This window comes from Oryctolagus cuniculus, chromosome 9 (genome assembly GCF_051225735.1).
Source record: "Oryctolagus cuniculus isolate XC-2025 breed Fujian yellow rabbit chromosome 9, ASM5122573v1, whole genome shotgun sequence".
Taxonomy (NCBI): Eukaryota; Metazoa; Chordata; class Mammalia; order Lagomorpha; family Leporidae; genus Oryctolagus; species Oryctolagus cuniculus.
Window position 1 is genome coordinate 119,019,773 of NC_142875.1, and position 13,580 is coordinate 119,033,352.

At 42.3% G+C, this 13,580-nt stretch overlaps 1 protein-coding gene across 20 annotated transcripts in view; it reads right to left on the reverse strand.

Annotated features, from left to right (window-relative positions):
- RECQL (RecQ like helicase) overlaps positions 1-13,544 on the reverse strand; it is a 53,397-nt gene extending 39,853 nt beyond the window's left edge. For 10 of the 20 annotated variants that reach the window (XR_011379015.2, XR_011379014.2, XR_016213518.1 and 7 more), the window contains exons 1-2: positions 13,429-13,544; positions 11,661-11,708 (exon numbers count right to left, since the gene is read on the reverse strand). Coding sequence is in view for 3 of the 20 variants with exons in the window: in XM_070049468.2 (XP_069905569.2) it covers positions 11,661-11,676 (16 nt within the window). In the remaining 17 variants the exon portion in view is untranslated. Of the gene's footprint in view, positions 1-11,660; positions 11,709-12,034; positions 12,092-13,327 lie in introns of all 20 variants that reach the window. The other 10 variants (XR_011379016.2, XR_016213512.1, XR_016213520.1 and 7 more) reach the window with 2 other exon arrangements.
- Positions 13,545-13,580: the final 36 nt, after the last annotated feature.

Here is a 13,580-nt window from a genome sequence, read left to right on the forward strand (position 1 = left end):
TCTACTTGTCAAATAAATGAATAAAAATCTCAAAAAAAAAAAAATGAAATCCAATCATTTGTAACAAAATGGATAAATCTGTAAAACATCATACTGAGTCAACTAAGCCAGTCCCAAAGGGACAAATATCATATGTTCTTCCTGATCTGTGACAATTAACTGAGCACCTAAAAGGAAACCTGTAGCAGTGAAATTTACAATATGAGAAGCAATGACTTGATCAGCCCTTGTCCTGTTGAAGAACAGCTTACTATTTTATTTTTTTACTATTTTCTTTTTCTATTTAATATCATTGGTTGAACTCTTTACTTAACAAAGAATTATTCTTTAGTGTTTAAATCCAATTGAAAATTGATCTCTGTTAAAAATGAGTGGGAACAAGAGAGGGAGGAGATGTACAATTTGGCACCCATTCCCTCAGACTTACCCCTAAGGGTAAAGCTAAAAACTTGTTACGGGACTCCAAATCCCATTAAGTTGGCAGGTCCCAATGCCATCTTACTAGTTAAAGTGATCAATTTAAGTGCATAAGTGATCATAAAGATAGGAGTAAGTGTCAAGTGGATCACATAAATGAGACCAAGTGCCTCTTAATAATAGATAGAATTAAAAGGGAGAGAATGACCCAACATGGGAAGCAGAACACACAGCAGACTCATAAAATGACAAATGCAATAAACAGCACTCTGGCCTCAGAATCAGCCCTGAAGGCATTTGCATCTGGCTAAAAAGCCCATGAGAGTATTTCAGGCATGGAAAGCCAAGACACTCTGACAAAAAATGACCTACATGAAAGATCTCTATGAGTGAGATCCCCGTGGAAAGAAGGGGCCATCAAAGAAAGAGGCACCTTTCTCTGAAGGGAGAAGAGAACTTCCATTTTATGGCCTTGTCTAAATAAGGTTGGAGCCTGTGAACTCAAGAGGCTTCCATAGCCTTGGCAGCTCATGACAAGAGCCTCAGATGATCACTGATGTCATAAATATGAGTGTCAATTGTTAAATCAACAGGAGTCACTGTGTACTTACTTCCCATATAGGATCTCTGTCCTTAATGTGCTGTACTATGAGAATTAATGGTAAAAATAGTTTTCAAACAGTACCTTATACTTTGTGTGTCCCTGTGGGTGCAAACTTGAAATCTTTACTTAGTATAGAGTTGATCTTCTATATATAAAGGTAATTAAAAAATGAATCTTAAGAATGGGATGGGGCCAGCGCCGCGGCTCACTAGGGTAATCCTCCAACTGCGGTGCCGGCACCCCAGGTTCTAGTCCTGGTCAGGCGCCGGATTCTGTCCCGGTTGCTGCTCTTCCAGTCCAGCTCTCTGCTGTGGCCCGGGAGTGCAGTGGAGGATGGCCCAGGTCCTTTGGCCCTGTACCCTCATGGAAGACAAGGAGGAAGCACCTGGCTCCTGGCTTCGGGTCGGCACAGCGCGCTGGCCACAACACGCTGGCCGTAGCGGCCACTTGGGGGGTGAACCAACGGAAAAAGGAAGACCTTTCTCTTTCTCTCTCTCTGTCTAATTCTGCCTGTCAGAAAAAAAAAAAAAAAGAATGGGATGGATGCAGAGAAAGCATTTCATAAAATGTAACACACTTTCATGATGAAAACTCTAAGTAAATTGGGTATAGAAGGAACACATTTCTCAATACAAGCAAGGCAATTTATGACAAACCCACAGCCACTGACCTACTGAATGGGTGAAAGTTGGAAGTATTTCCACTGAGATCTGGAACCAGTCGAGGTTGCCCACTCTCACCACTACTATTCAATACAGTCCTGGAAGTTTTAGCTAGAGCAATTAGGCAAGAAAAAGGAATCAAAGGGATAGAGGAATAGAAATTAGGAAGAAGAAAGTCAAACTATCCCTATTTGCAGATGACATGATCCAATATATAGGAGATCCAAAAGATTCCACTAAGAGACGAGCAGAATTCATATAAAAGCTTGGTAAAGCAGCCAGATATAAAAAACACACAAAAATCAACAGCCTTTGTATACACAGAAAATGCCATGGCTGAGAAAGAACTTCGAAGATCAATCCCATTCACAAAAGAATCAAATACTACGGAATAAATTTAAACAAGGAGAGATCAATGATGCCTATGATGAAAACTACAAAACATTAAAGAAAGAAATAGATGAAATACAAAAAATGGGAGTATCTCCCATGTTCATGAATTGGAAGAATCAATATCATCAAAATGTCCATGCTAGCAAAAGCCATCTAAAGATTCAATGTGATACCAATCAAAATACCAAGGACATTCTTCTCAGATACAGAAAAAATAGTGCTGAAATTCATATGGAAACACAGGAGACCCCAAATAGCTAAAGCAATCTTATACAACAAAAACAAAGCCAGTGGTATCACAATACCAGATTTCAAGACATAGTACAGAGCTGTGTTAATCAAAACAACATGGTACTGGTACAGAAACAGATGGACAGACCAATGGAACAGAATAGAAACTCCAGAAATCAACCCAAGCATCTACAACCAACTTATCTTTGACAAGGGAACTAAAATCAGCTCCTGGGGCAAGGACAGTCTCTTCAACACATGGTGCTGGGAAAACTGGATATCCATATGCGGAGCTTTGAAGCAAGACCCTTACCTTATATCTTACACAAAAATCTACTCAACATGGATTAAAGACCTAAATCTATGGCCCAATACCATCAAATAATTAGAAAACATTGGGAAAACCCTGCAAGACACTTACATAGGCATAGAGTTCTTGGAAAAGACCCCAGAGGCACAGGCAATCAAAGCCAAAATTGACAAATGGGATTAAATCAAATTGAGAAACTTCTGTACTACAAAAGAAACATTCAGCAAAGTAGAAAAGGCAACTGATAGCAAAGGGTACCCTAATCCACTGTTGGTGGGCATGGAAACTGATAAAGCCACTATGGACAATACGGAGACACCTCAGAAATCTGAATATAGGGGCCAGCTCAGTGGCACAGTGGGTTAATGCCCTGGCCTGAAGTGTCAGCATCCCATATGGGTGCTGGTTCGAGACCCAGCTGCTCGTCCAGCTCTCTGCTATGGCACGGGAAAGCAGTAGAAGATGGCCCAACTCCTTGGGCCTCTGCACCCACGTGGGAGACCTGGAAGAAGCTCCTGGCTTCAGAGCAGCACAGCTCCGGCCATTGCAGCCATCTGGGGAGTGAACCATCGGATGGAAGATCTCTCTCTCTCTCTCTCTCTCTCTCTGCCTCTCCTCTCTCTGTGTAACTTTGGCTTTCAAATAAATAAATAAATCTTTAAAAAAAAAAAAAACAAAGAAATCTGAATATAGACCTTTCATAAGACCCAGCCATCCTACTCGTGGGAATCTATCCAGGGGAAATGAAATCAGCATATGAAAGAATTATCTGCACCCCCATGTTTGCTGTAGCTGTATTCACAATACCTGAGGTAATCAATCCAAATGCCTGTCATCTGAAGACTGGATAAAGAAATTATGAGATACAGACACCATGGAATACTGCATAGCAATAAAAAAAAAAAAAAACTAGTCATTTGCAACAAAATGGACAAAACTGTGAAACCTGATACTTAGTGAAATAAGCATAAATACCATATGTTCTCCCTTACCTGTAATAACTAATAGAGCACCTAAAAGGCAATCTGTAGAAGTGAAATTGATACTCTGAGAAGGAATGACTTTGAACAGCCCTTGTCTTGACTACTGGGGAACAGTTTTTTTTTTCCTGTCTTTTCATACTATTTATTGAACTCTTATCACAGAGTTAATCATATAAGTATAAAGTTAATTGAAAATAGATCTTAGAAAAAATAAGAGTGGGAATAACTGAAGGAGGACAAAGCGGGTGGGAGATGGGGTGAGAGAGCAGGAACAGTGTTAAGAATCACCATGTTCCTTAAGTTATAATTATGAAATGTATGATGCTTATAACTGTAAAGCTATATCATTCTACACATTCCTATAGACATACTTCCAAGGGTACAATTTAAAAACTTGTTATGGGATGCCAAATCCCTGCAAGGAGGGAAGGGAAGCATTTTAAGTATTAAAATGATCATAGGGATAGGATAAAGTATCAAAGTGATCACATAGGTAGTATTAAACTGAGTATACAAATAGGATTAAGTGTTTGGTATTACTAATAGTTAGAATTAAAAAGGCATGAACATTCCTCATGGGAAGCAGTCCACACAGCCTACTCATATAAAGACAATCATTTAAAGTAGCACTCTCCTCAGAATTACCCCATAAGGCATTCTTGGCTGGCTGAAAAGCCCACAAGAGCATTTCAAACACGGAAAGCCAAGACATAGTGGGAAAAAAAGTCCTACATGAAGGACCTCTATGGGTGAGACCCCAGTGCAAAGAAGTGGTCATCAAATAAATAAATAAATAAATTTTAAAAAAGAAGTAAGAGGTCATCAAAGAAGGTACTTTTCTCTGAAGGGAGGAAAGAACTTCCATTTTGCTCATGGCCTTGTCTAAATACTGAAAAAGGGGTCTGTGAATTCAGAAGGCTTCCAGAGCCTAGGTAGCTCATGCCAAGAGTCTGGGGTGATCACTGATGTCATACAAGATTGTTAATTGTTAAATTAACAACAGTAGTCACTGTGCACTAACTTCCCATGCAGAATCTCTGGCCTCAAAGAGTTGCATTATTAGAGTTAATAGTAAATACTTGTTCTCAAAGATACATTTCATTTTAGTGTATTAATTGGAGGATACTCTATTCCTATGTCTCATAATTTTCAGATATGCCTCTGTGCCCAACTCCATTGCTTGTTTCCAAGGGTACTTCTTCAATTAATGATAAAACTTATTCCCAAAAAGTGTAATCACAAAAATTAAAAGAAAAATAAGAAAGGAAGTAGGAGGAAGGGTGGGAGTGAAGGAGGGAGGGAAGATGGGGTAGGAAGTGTCACTATGTTCTTAAAACTTGTATGAGATACATGAAATTGGTTCCATTTATATAAATTTTTAAAAACTAAAAAGAAAAAGGCTTCCACAGCCTAGGCAGCTAATGTCAAGAGTCTCGGGTGATCACTGAAGTCATATGTAAGGGTGTCAATTGTTAAATTAACTATAGGAGTCACTGTGCACTAACTTTCAATGTAGGACCTCTGTCCTCAAAGAGTTGTATTATGTCCTCAAAGAGTTGTATGAGAGTTAACAGTAAAACTGTTCTTAAAGATTTATTTCATATAGTGTATTAAGTGCAGATAAATCTTATGTTTCATAAGTTTTAATTATGCCTAAGTGTCCAACTCCATTGCTTGCTTTCTTAGGTGCTTCCTTAATTAATGATCAAGTTGCTCTCAAGGATTTATTTTCTTTTAATGTATTAAAAGGAGGATATTCTTATGTCTCCTAAGTTATAGTATGCCTAACTGCTGGCAAAAGATGTATCACCTTGCGTGCTTCTTTGAAGTTAATTAAGTTTCTCAAAAAATAAAAAAAAAAAAGTGAAATTAACTTCAAGATGCAATGACTGTGAACAGCCCTTGACACAACTGTTGAGGAACAGGTTTTTTTGTGTGTGTGCAAATTGTAACTCTTTACTTAGTATAGAGTTGGTGGTCTTCTGTGTATAAAGTTAATTGAAAATAGAGAATGAGATTGAGAATGGGAGAGGGAAGAGGAGGAGGGGTGGGAGTGTGAGTGGGAGGGCAAGACGTGGTGGGAAGAATCATTAAATTCCTAAAGTTGTATTAATGAAATGTATGAAGTTTGTATTCCTTATATAAGATTTCTTTGGGGGGATTAAAAAAAAAGGTGGAAAACAGGGGTCAGTGCTACAGCAACATGGGTTGAAGAGTTGCTTGCGACGCCAGCATCTCATACCCCATCAGAGTCCTAGTTATTCTACTTCCAATACAGCTCCCCGCTAATGTACCTAGGAAGTAGCAAATGATGGCTCTAGGACTAGAGTCCCTGCCAACTATGTGGGAGACACAGATGGAGTTCCTAGCTCCTGGTTCAGCTTGGCCCAGTGCCAGCAGTTGCAGCCATCTGAGGAGTGAACCAGCAGATAGAAGATCTCTCTGCCTTCAAATAAAGAAATCCTTACAATGAAAAGTAAGTCCTCCCCCTCCCCCCGCCACTCTGCCCAAATCTGAAGGTCTGTCATCTTGATGAAATTTCTAGGAGTCAAAGGGTATAAAGCATGGCTAGCCCACCCAGGGTAAAAGACAGGTTTCTACATCTAGACCCTATTACCAGAGAGGCAGACAAAGCACAGAGGGACTATTTTGATTAGGAGGCCCTACGTACTAAAAAGTGGCCAAAAAAGCTGTCTGTTTTAAGTAGAGCCCTATATAAGAGGTAATGCTGCCACACAATCTTCTTTCACCATGGGGCCATTATGGCCCAACAGACTTGACAGTGCTTTTAAGTTTATGATCACTAGGGGTGCTATTAGACATTTCCGGCATGCAGATGAGTCAGAATCCAGATCATCAGGACTGTGGAGCAAAAACTATGTCATCCTCCACAGGTAACTATTATCCTCCTTTTGAGTCTCACAGAGAGTCAGTATTTCCTGAGAGCAAAAGGATATCAAATGGGTACTTAAAAAAAAGGGGGCGGGGGGCCAGCACTGTGGTGCAGTAGGTTAATCCTCAGGGGAAATGATTCTAGTCCTGCCTGCTCCTCTTCCGACCCAGCTCTCTCTTATGGCCCAGGAAAGCACTGCAAGATGGCCCAAGTCCTTGGGCCCCTGCACCCATGTGGAAGATCCAGAAGCTCCCAGCTCTGGCTTCAGATTGGTTCAGCTCCAGCTATTACAGCCATTTGGGGAGTGAACTAGTGGAATGAAGTCCTTTCTGTCTCTCCCTCTCACTATCTCTAACTGTACTTTGCAAGTAAATAAATAAAAATCTGAGGGGCCAGCGCTGTGGCACAGTGGGTTAACGCCCTGGCCTGAAGCGCCAGCATCCCATATGGGCGCCAGCTCTAATCCCGGCTGCTCCACTTCCCATCCAGCTCTCTGCTGTGGCCTGGGAAAGCAGTAGAAGATGGCCCAAGTCCTTGGGCCCCTGCACCCACGTGGGAAGCCTGGAAGAAGCTCCTGGCTCCTGGCTTTGGATCAGCACAGTTCCAGCCACTGCGGCCAATTGGGGAGTGAACCATTGGATGGAAGACCTCTCTCTCTCTCTCTGCCTCTCCTTCTCTCTCTGTGTAACTCTTTCAAGCAAATAAATAAATCTTAAAAAAAAAAAATCTGAAAAAAAAATGGGTACTTCAAGAGATAGTAATAAAACTCCTGTGATCACATGACCAGTTGAGAACCAAGAACCATAATAGTTATAAGCCTTTCTTCCTTATTCTTATATCTGTAATATAAACCAAATTTGGGGTTTTTTTTCTTCCTTTTCAATTTGTTCAGTCTCCCTCTTATTCCCCAAACTTCTAACATAAAATGTTTTCACAGTAGTTAACTTCATATGCCAGGATTTATATTCCACATTATCAAAGAGGTATGATCCAATAAGAATAGGAATAAACATCACCCAAAGATGAATTAAAAGCATTTGCATGTTTTTTAGGAGAGTCAGTATATACTTGGTTGTTACATCATCAACTTCTACTTGGGAGTTCTCACTTATCTGCTTTTATATGGAAGTTCTCACATATTTAAAATAATCAAGAGAGCAGTATCTCGATGGTAAGTAGACAGGGGTGACACCTGGTGATTTTGATCGTGACATATTTGACTAGGCAAGATCTACATTTCCTAGAATCTTTCCCTTCCTGCCTAAATCTAGGTTCAGGCTGTAAAACAGAACTTTGCCAGAGATTTGGAAATTAGAAGTAAAGCAGGTCTCACACATATTCTCCCCATCACAGAATACCAGGCCCCACACATATTCTCCCTATCTCAGAAGATCAGAGTGGGATCAGGGCTGGATACAAATGTTAATGTCAAACCATGCTCCAAAGTTAAAATCATCATACCTTAGACAAAGTCCTGATGCACTAAGAATATAAGAAAGTACAATTACTTGTAATAAAACAGGGTAATTTAACATTTTTGATCAAAATTATACCATCTAACAATAGCCTATATAATAGGAGATAAGAATGCAAATTCAAGTGAATGATTTCACCAATTCATAATAGGGAGGGAATGCACAGGGCTTATTACAGCTAATTTGCTCAAAAGGATTCTGAATTGTGTGAGGACTACAGTCAAGCATTCCCAAGTTTACAAACGACACATTCTTCAGAAACAGCAACCATTCTTCAGAAACAGCACATTTTCCAAGCAATATCCCAAATTGAAATTAACAATGAAAATTATCTGCCACCATGGAAGCCATCAAATCCAAAGCAACAAACCAAAGGCAATTTCAAAAAGGTGCTATTGAAAATACAGTTCAGGCCGGCGCCGTGGCTCAATAGGCTAATCCTCCACCTAGCTGTGCCGGCACACCGGGTTCTAGTCCCGGTCGGGGCGCCGGATTCTGTGCCAGTTGCCCCTCTTCCAGGCCAGCTCTCTGCTGTGGCCCAGGAGTGCAGTGGAGGATGGCCCAAGTGCTTGGGCCCTGCACCCCATGGGAGACCAGGAGAAGCACCTGGCTCCTGGCTTCGAATCAGCACGCTGCGCCAGCCGCAGTGCGCCAGCCGTGGTGACCATTGGAGGGTGAACCAACGGCAAAGGAAGACCTTTCTCTCTGTCTCTCTCTCTCTCTCACTATCCACTCTGCCTGTCAAAAAAAAAAAAAAAAAAAAAAAGAAAGAAAGAAAATACAGTTCAACAAGCGGGTAGAATAATAGAAAAGGTAATTTACTTATTTACTTGAATAATTATTTGAAGTAGTAATCTCTTAAGGACAATGTATTGATTTCATTATTCAGTTATTTCAAAACAATATTCCGGGGCTGGGATTGTGCTACAGAAGCTAAGCCACTGCTTGCAAAGATATCATCCCATATTAAAGTCTCAATTGCTTCACTCTGGCCAACTACTTCCTAACGTGCCTGGGAAAGCGGCAGGGGAAGGCCCAACTCCCTGGACCTCTGTCACCCATCAGCAGACCCAGATGGGAGTTCCAGGCTCCTGACTTGGCCTACCCTAGTCCTGGCTGCTGCAGCCATTTGGGGAGTGAACTAAGGGATGAAAGAGCTATGTTTCTATCTTGTCTCTCCTTCTCTCTTGCTCTGCTTATCAAAATAAACAAATCTTATAAAAATATAATCATATCCCACTGACAAAGATTAAAATCTTATTAAGTGGCAGGTGCCGCAGCTCACTAGGCTAATCCTCCGTCTATGGCGCTGACACCCCGGGTTCTAGTCCCGGTCAGGGTGCCAGATTCTGTCCTGGTTGGTCCTCTTCCAGTCCAGCTCTCTGCTGTGGCCTGGGAAGGCAGTGGAGGATGGCCCAAGTGCTTGGGCCCTGCACCCGCTTGGGAGACCAGGAGAAGCACCTGGCTCCTGGCTTCGGATCAGCGTGGTGCGCCGGCTACAGCGTGCCGGCTGCGGCGGCCATTGGAGGGTGAACCAACGGCAAAAGGAAGACCTTTCTCTCTGTCTCTCTCACTATCCACTCTGTCAAAAAAAAAAAAAAATATATGTAATCTAAAAATGACCATACTAAATGGAGACTAGGTTTAGTAACATCTCTCAGACCATCAGTCCGTTGTGAAATAAAGAATACTTGGCTTGGGGCCAGCACTGTGGCATAGCAGGTTAAGCCACCACCTGCAGTGGTGGCATCCCATATGGCCACGTTTTTAAATCCCGGCTGCTCCACTTCCAATCCAGGTTTCTGCTATGGCCTGGGAAAGCAGTAGAAGACGGCCCAAGTTCTTGGGCCCTTGTACCCACATAGGAGACCAGGAAGAAGCTCAGACTCCTGGCTTCCGATCCGCCCAGCTCCAGCCATTGCAGCCATTTGGGGGAGTAAACCACAGATGGAAGACCTCTCTCTGCCTTTGCTTATCTGTAACTCTCTGCCTTTCAATAAATAATAAAATCTTTAAAACATAAAAAATAAATAAATTTTAAAATTTAAAAAAAAGAATACTAGGGTCAACATTTAAGATAACTTAAATTGCTACCATTTTATTACAGACCCTCAGCCTATGAATCATGAGACAAAGCCAAAAGGGTTTGTCACTTTGTATTCAAATTTATATTTAAACAACTTGTAAAGTTCTGTATGCATGTGTTTGTTGAGGGGGAGGGTGTATTTAAGAAGACATTTCTTTCAAGTCTGTAAAAAATTCAATCTTTCTACCATATGGTACAGGTAGTGTGTGGCAAAGGATGTGTTCATTACAGCCCATAAAAAACTGAAAATATTCATACTACAAGTTTCTCGCCCTGTCAACTACCTCTTAACCAAATACATCTTGAGCTTTCATTAGCAAATACAGTACAGTATGATTAAAAACAAACAAGGGGTAGAAACACAGCAAAATGCTAAAAGTAGTTGCCTGAGAATGTTAGAATAAAGGACGTTTAAAACATACTTGAGGCCGGCACTGCCTCTCACTAGGCTAATCCTCCACCTGCAGCGCCTGTACCCGGGGTTCTAGTCTCGGTTGGGGTGCCAGGTTCTTATCCCGGTTGCTCTTCCAGTCCAGCTCTCTGCTGTGGCCCGGGAGTGCAGTGGAGGATGGCCCAAGTGCTTGGGCCCTGCACCCGCATGGGAGACCAGGGGGAAGTACCTGGCTCTTGGCTTCGGATCGGTGCAGCACGCCAGCCCTAACGGCCATTTGGGGGGTGAACTAACGGAAGGAAGACCTTTCTCTCTGTCTCTCTCTTTCTCACTAACTCTGCCTGTCAAAAAAAAAAAAAAAAATACTTGAAAACAACTTCAAATAACTCCACTTCTAGGAACTTATTTAATGAAAATAGAGAAACACACAAAGATTTAGATTCAGTGATGTTCAATACAGCATTATTTATATTCTTTAAATGAAGACAGCCTAAAAGTTCAACACTGAAAATAAGTAAATAAATAATGTCACTGCAGAAAACAGTCTGGTAGGTCCTCAAAACATTAAACATAGAATTACACATGATATAGCAATTTCACTCCTAGGAATATATGCCCAAAAGATATGAAAGTAGGGATGGAAATATTGGTCCACCAATATTCACATTATTCACAAAAGCCAAAAGGAAGGGAAAAAATCCAAATATCCATCAACAGATGATTGGATAAACAAGATGAAATATTAATAGCTTAAAAAGAAATTCTGATACATGTTACAGAATAGATGAATCTTGAAGACATGACACTACATGAAGTAAGTCAGCCACCAAAGGACAAATAGAGTATGATTCTACTTGTATGAGGTACTTAAAATAGCCAAATTCATGGAAATATGAAGTAGAACAGTAGTTACCAAGTGGATGGGGAGGGGCATAAAAGAAAGCTACAGTTTAATGCGCACAACGCTTCAGTTTGAAATAACGAAATCATTCTGGATAGAGTTAGTGGTACTGTTGCACAAGTGTGAATACACTTCAACCCTATCGATTGTTCACTTAATAACAGCTATTTTAATAGTAAATTTTGTTACATATATTATACAATAAAAAGTAGGAAAAATAATTTCTGTAATCAGAATTTTAAAAGAATATTTTAAAGATCTCACAATTGGAAATAGAACAGAATGAAGTAAAACATATAATTATTTCCACTAACCTGAAATGGATGCCATTCTGAAATTCAACTGGAGATACAAATTTCTTCCTAAAAATGAAAGAAAAATCATGGCAACAATTTTCTTAGAACTCTTGATAATGTCACTGCTGACCATGAAAAATGTTAGAAAGTAAATTATTTATAGCATTCACTTTTCAAGTAAGGGCTACATGATTCCCCCCATGAGTTTTTATAGAAGTTTCTAGATTTAGGGAAAGTTTCTTAATAAACACACACATGACAGGTAGAATGTAATAACAATTATCAAACATTCCCCAGACACAATACGATGTTATAAAAAAAGTTACAGCACTAAATTACTGCAAGACCATGGTAAGGATACACATCCTGTTCCTCTGAACCTCTTTCTCTACCTGTAAAACTAGGATGTCTGAAGCAGCTTTATAACAAGTTGGACAGCGTCAAATGTCCTACATTAAGGAAAACAGAACATAAATAATCAAGTACATTATTTAACAATTTATTGAGCAATTGCTTTAAAGAATAACCATTTGAAGATTTCTCTGTAGTTCTGCTTTTCCACTAAAAATGAATTTATAAGGAATTACAATGTGAGTTCGATCTTAAAGGAGCAATTGGCATTTTAAAGAAGTGTTGCATTTCAGGACAGAACATGGAGATGGTTTGGAACTCTAAGTACCTACGAATGACTAAAACTTAAGTGCAGGCATGGGCAAGGGTAAGATGAGTAGAAACTTTAAATTCCCCATTATCCTGTGCACACCCACCCACACTCTCTGAGATGGATAATCAAGATGGCCTAAAACTAAGTGACAATATGTGCTTTCCAAAGGCGGCTTCGGCACCATCCCAGCCTTAACGCCCTTCCTACACAGGCTGGTAAGACAGGCTGGGTCCTGCCCGCCTCGCTGAAGAGTCTGGAGCGGCCACGCCACTGCAAGGTAATGAGGGAGGCCACCAAGGACTTTAATAAACACCCGCCCACCACATGGTGGGGAGGGACCTCTAACAACACTCTTTCCATAGAGGGCAGGGTCTTCTAGCGCTGAATCCACCTAGTCCGGCACAGCGCCCTGCACGCGGTAGCACAGGCTCGGGTCTGCGGCGACCGAAGGCGGGGCCGTCTCTACCCTCCCAAGAAGATGCCATCCGTATCCGACAGCTCCCCACCTCCAAACACGACTCCGCTCACTGCACAAACGGCAGGAGCGCGCCTTCCCCCACAATGACGTCATTAACAAGACATCGCAACACGAGACGCACTGGGCCACCAAGGAGCTCTAAGTGGGTCAGAAGGAGACGCTCAGCACCCACGGGGCGAGCTCTGCCGAGTGCGACCCGCCGCGCCCCCGCCCACGGCCAGGGAATGGCGCCCCGCCTCGCGCTGCCGAGCGGCCTCCCCGGGGGCCATTTCCCAATGCACAGGCTTCAGTGGCCGGGCCTCCCGCACGGAACAGGCTGGAAACACAGACAGCGACCACACGAACGTGCTTCTCAGGGCCCGAGTTCCCGGGGAGCAGAACACCGACCAACGCCCGGCGTTCTTCCCCCGCCGACGCGTTAGCGGGAGGAAGTGATCCGCGACTGCCCGGCCTCGCCCTCTGAGGTACTTCAAACAGCCGAACAGCACGGGAAAGGGAGAGGGCAGGGAAGGAAAGGACGCCCTGGCCCCGCCAAACCTGTACCTGGGGCTGCCCCAGACCCTTTCCCGAGGGTTCAGTAAGCCGCCTGACCACAGCCCGGCCGTCCGCCCCAAAGCGCCCCGCCTGAGGGACCGCTAACGCACCTCCTTCAAGCGCTCCGCAATAAAAATCTTCCCGCCACCCAGCTGGGCGCACTCACGCTTCCGGGTCGGTCCGTTCAGCCAATCGCAAACGACAACCTTCTCTAATTGGCCGGGAGGTGTGGCCGCCGGGAGCGTCACCAAACAAGGCCACT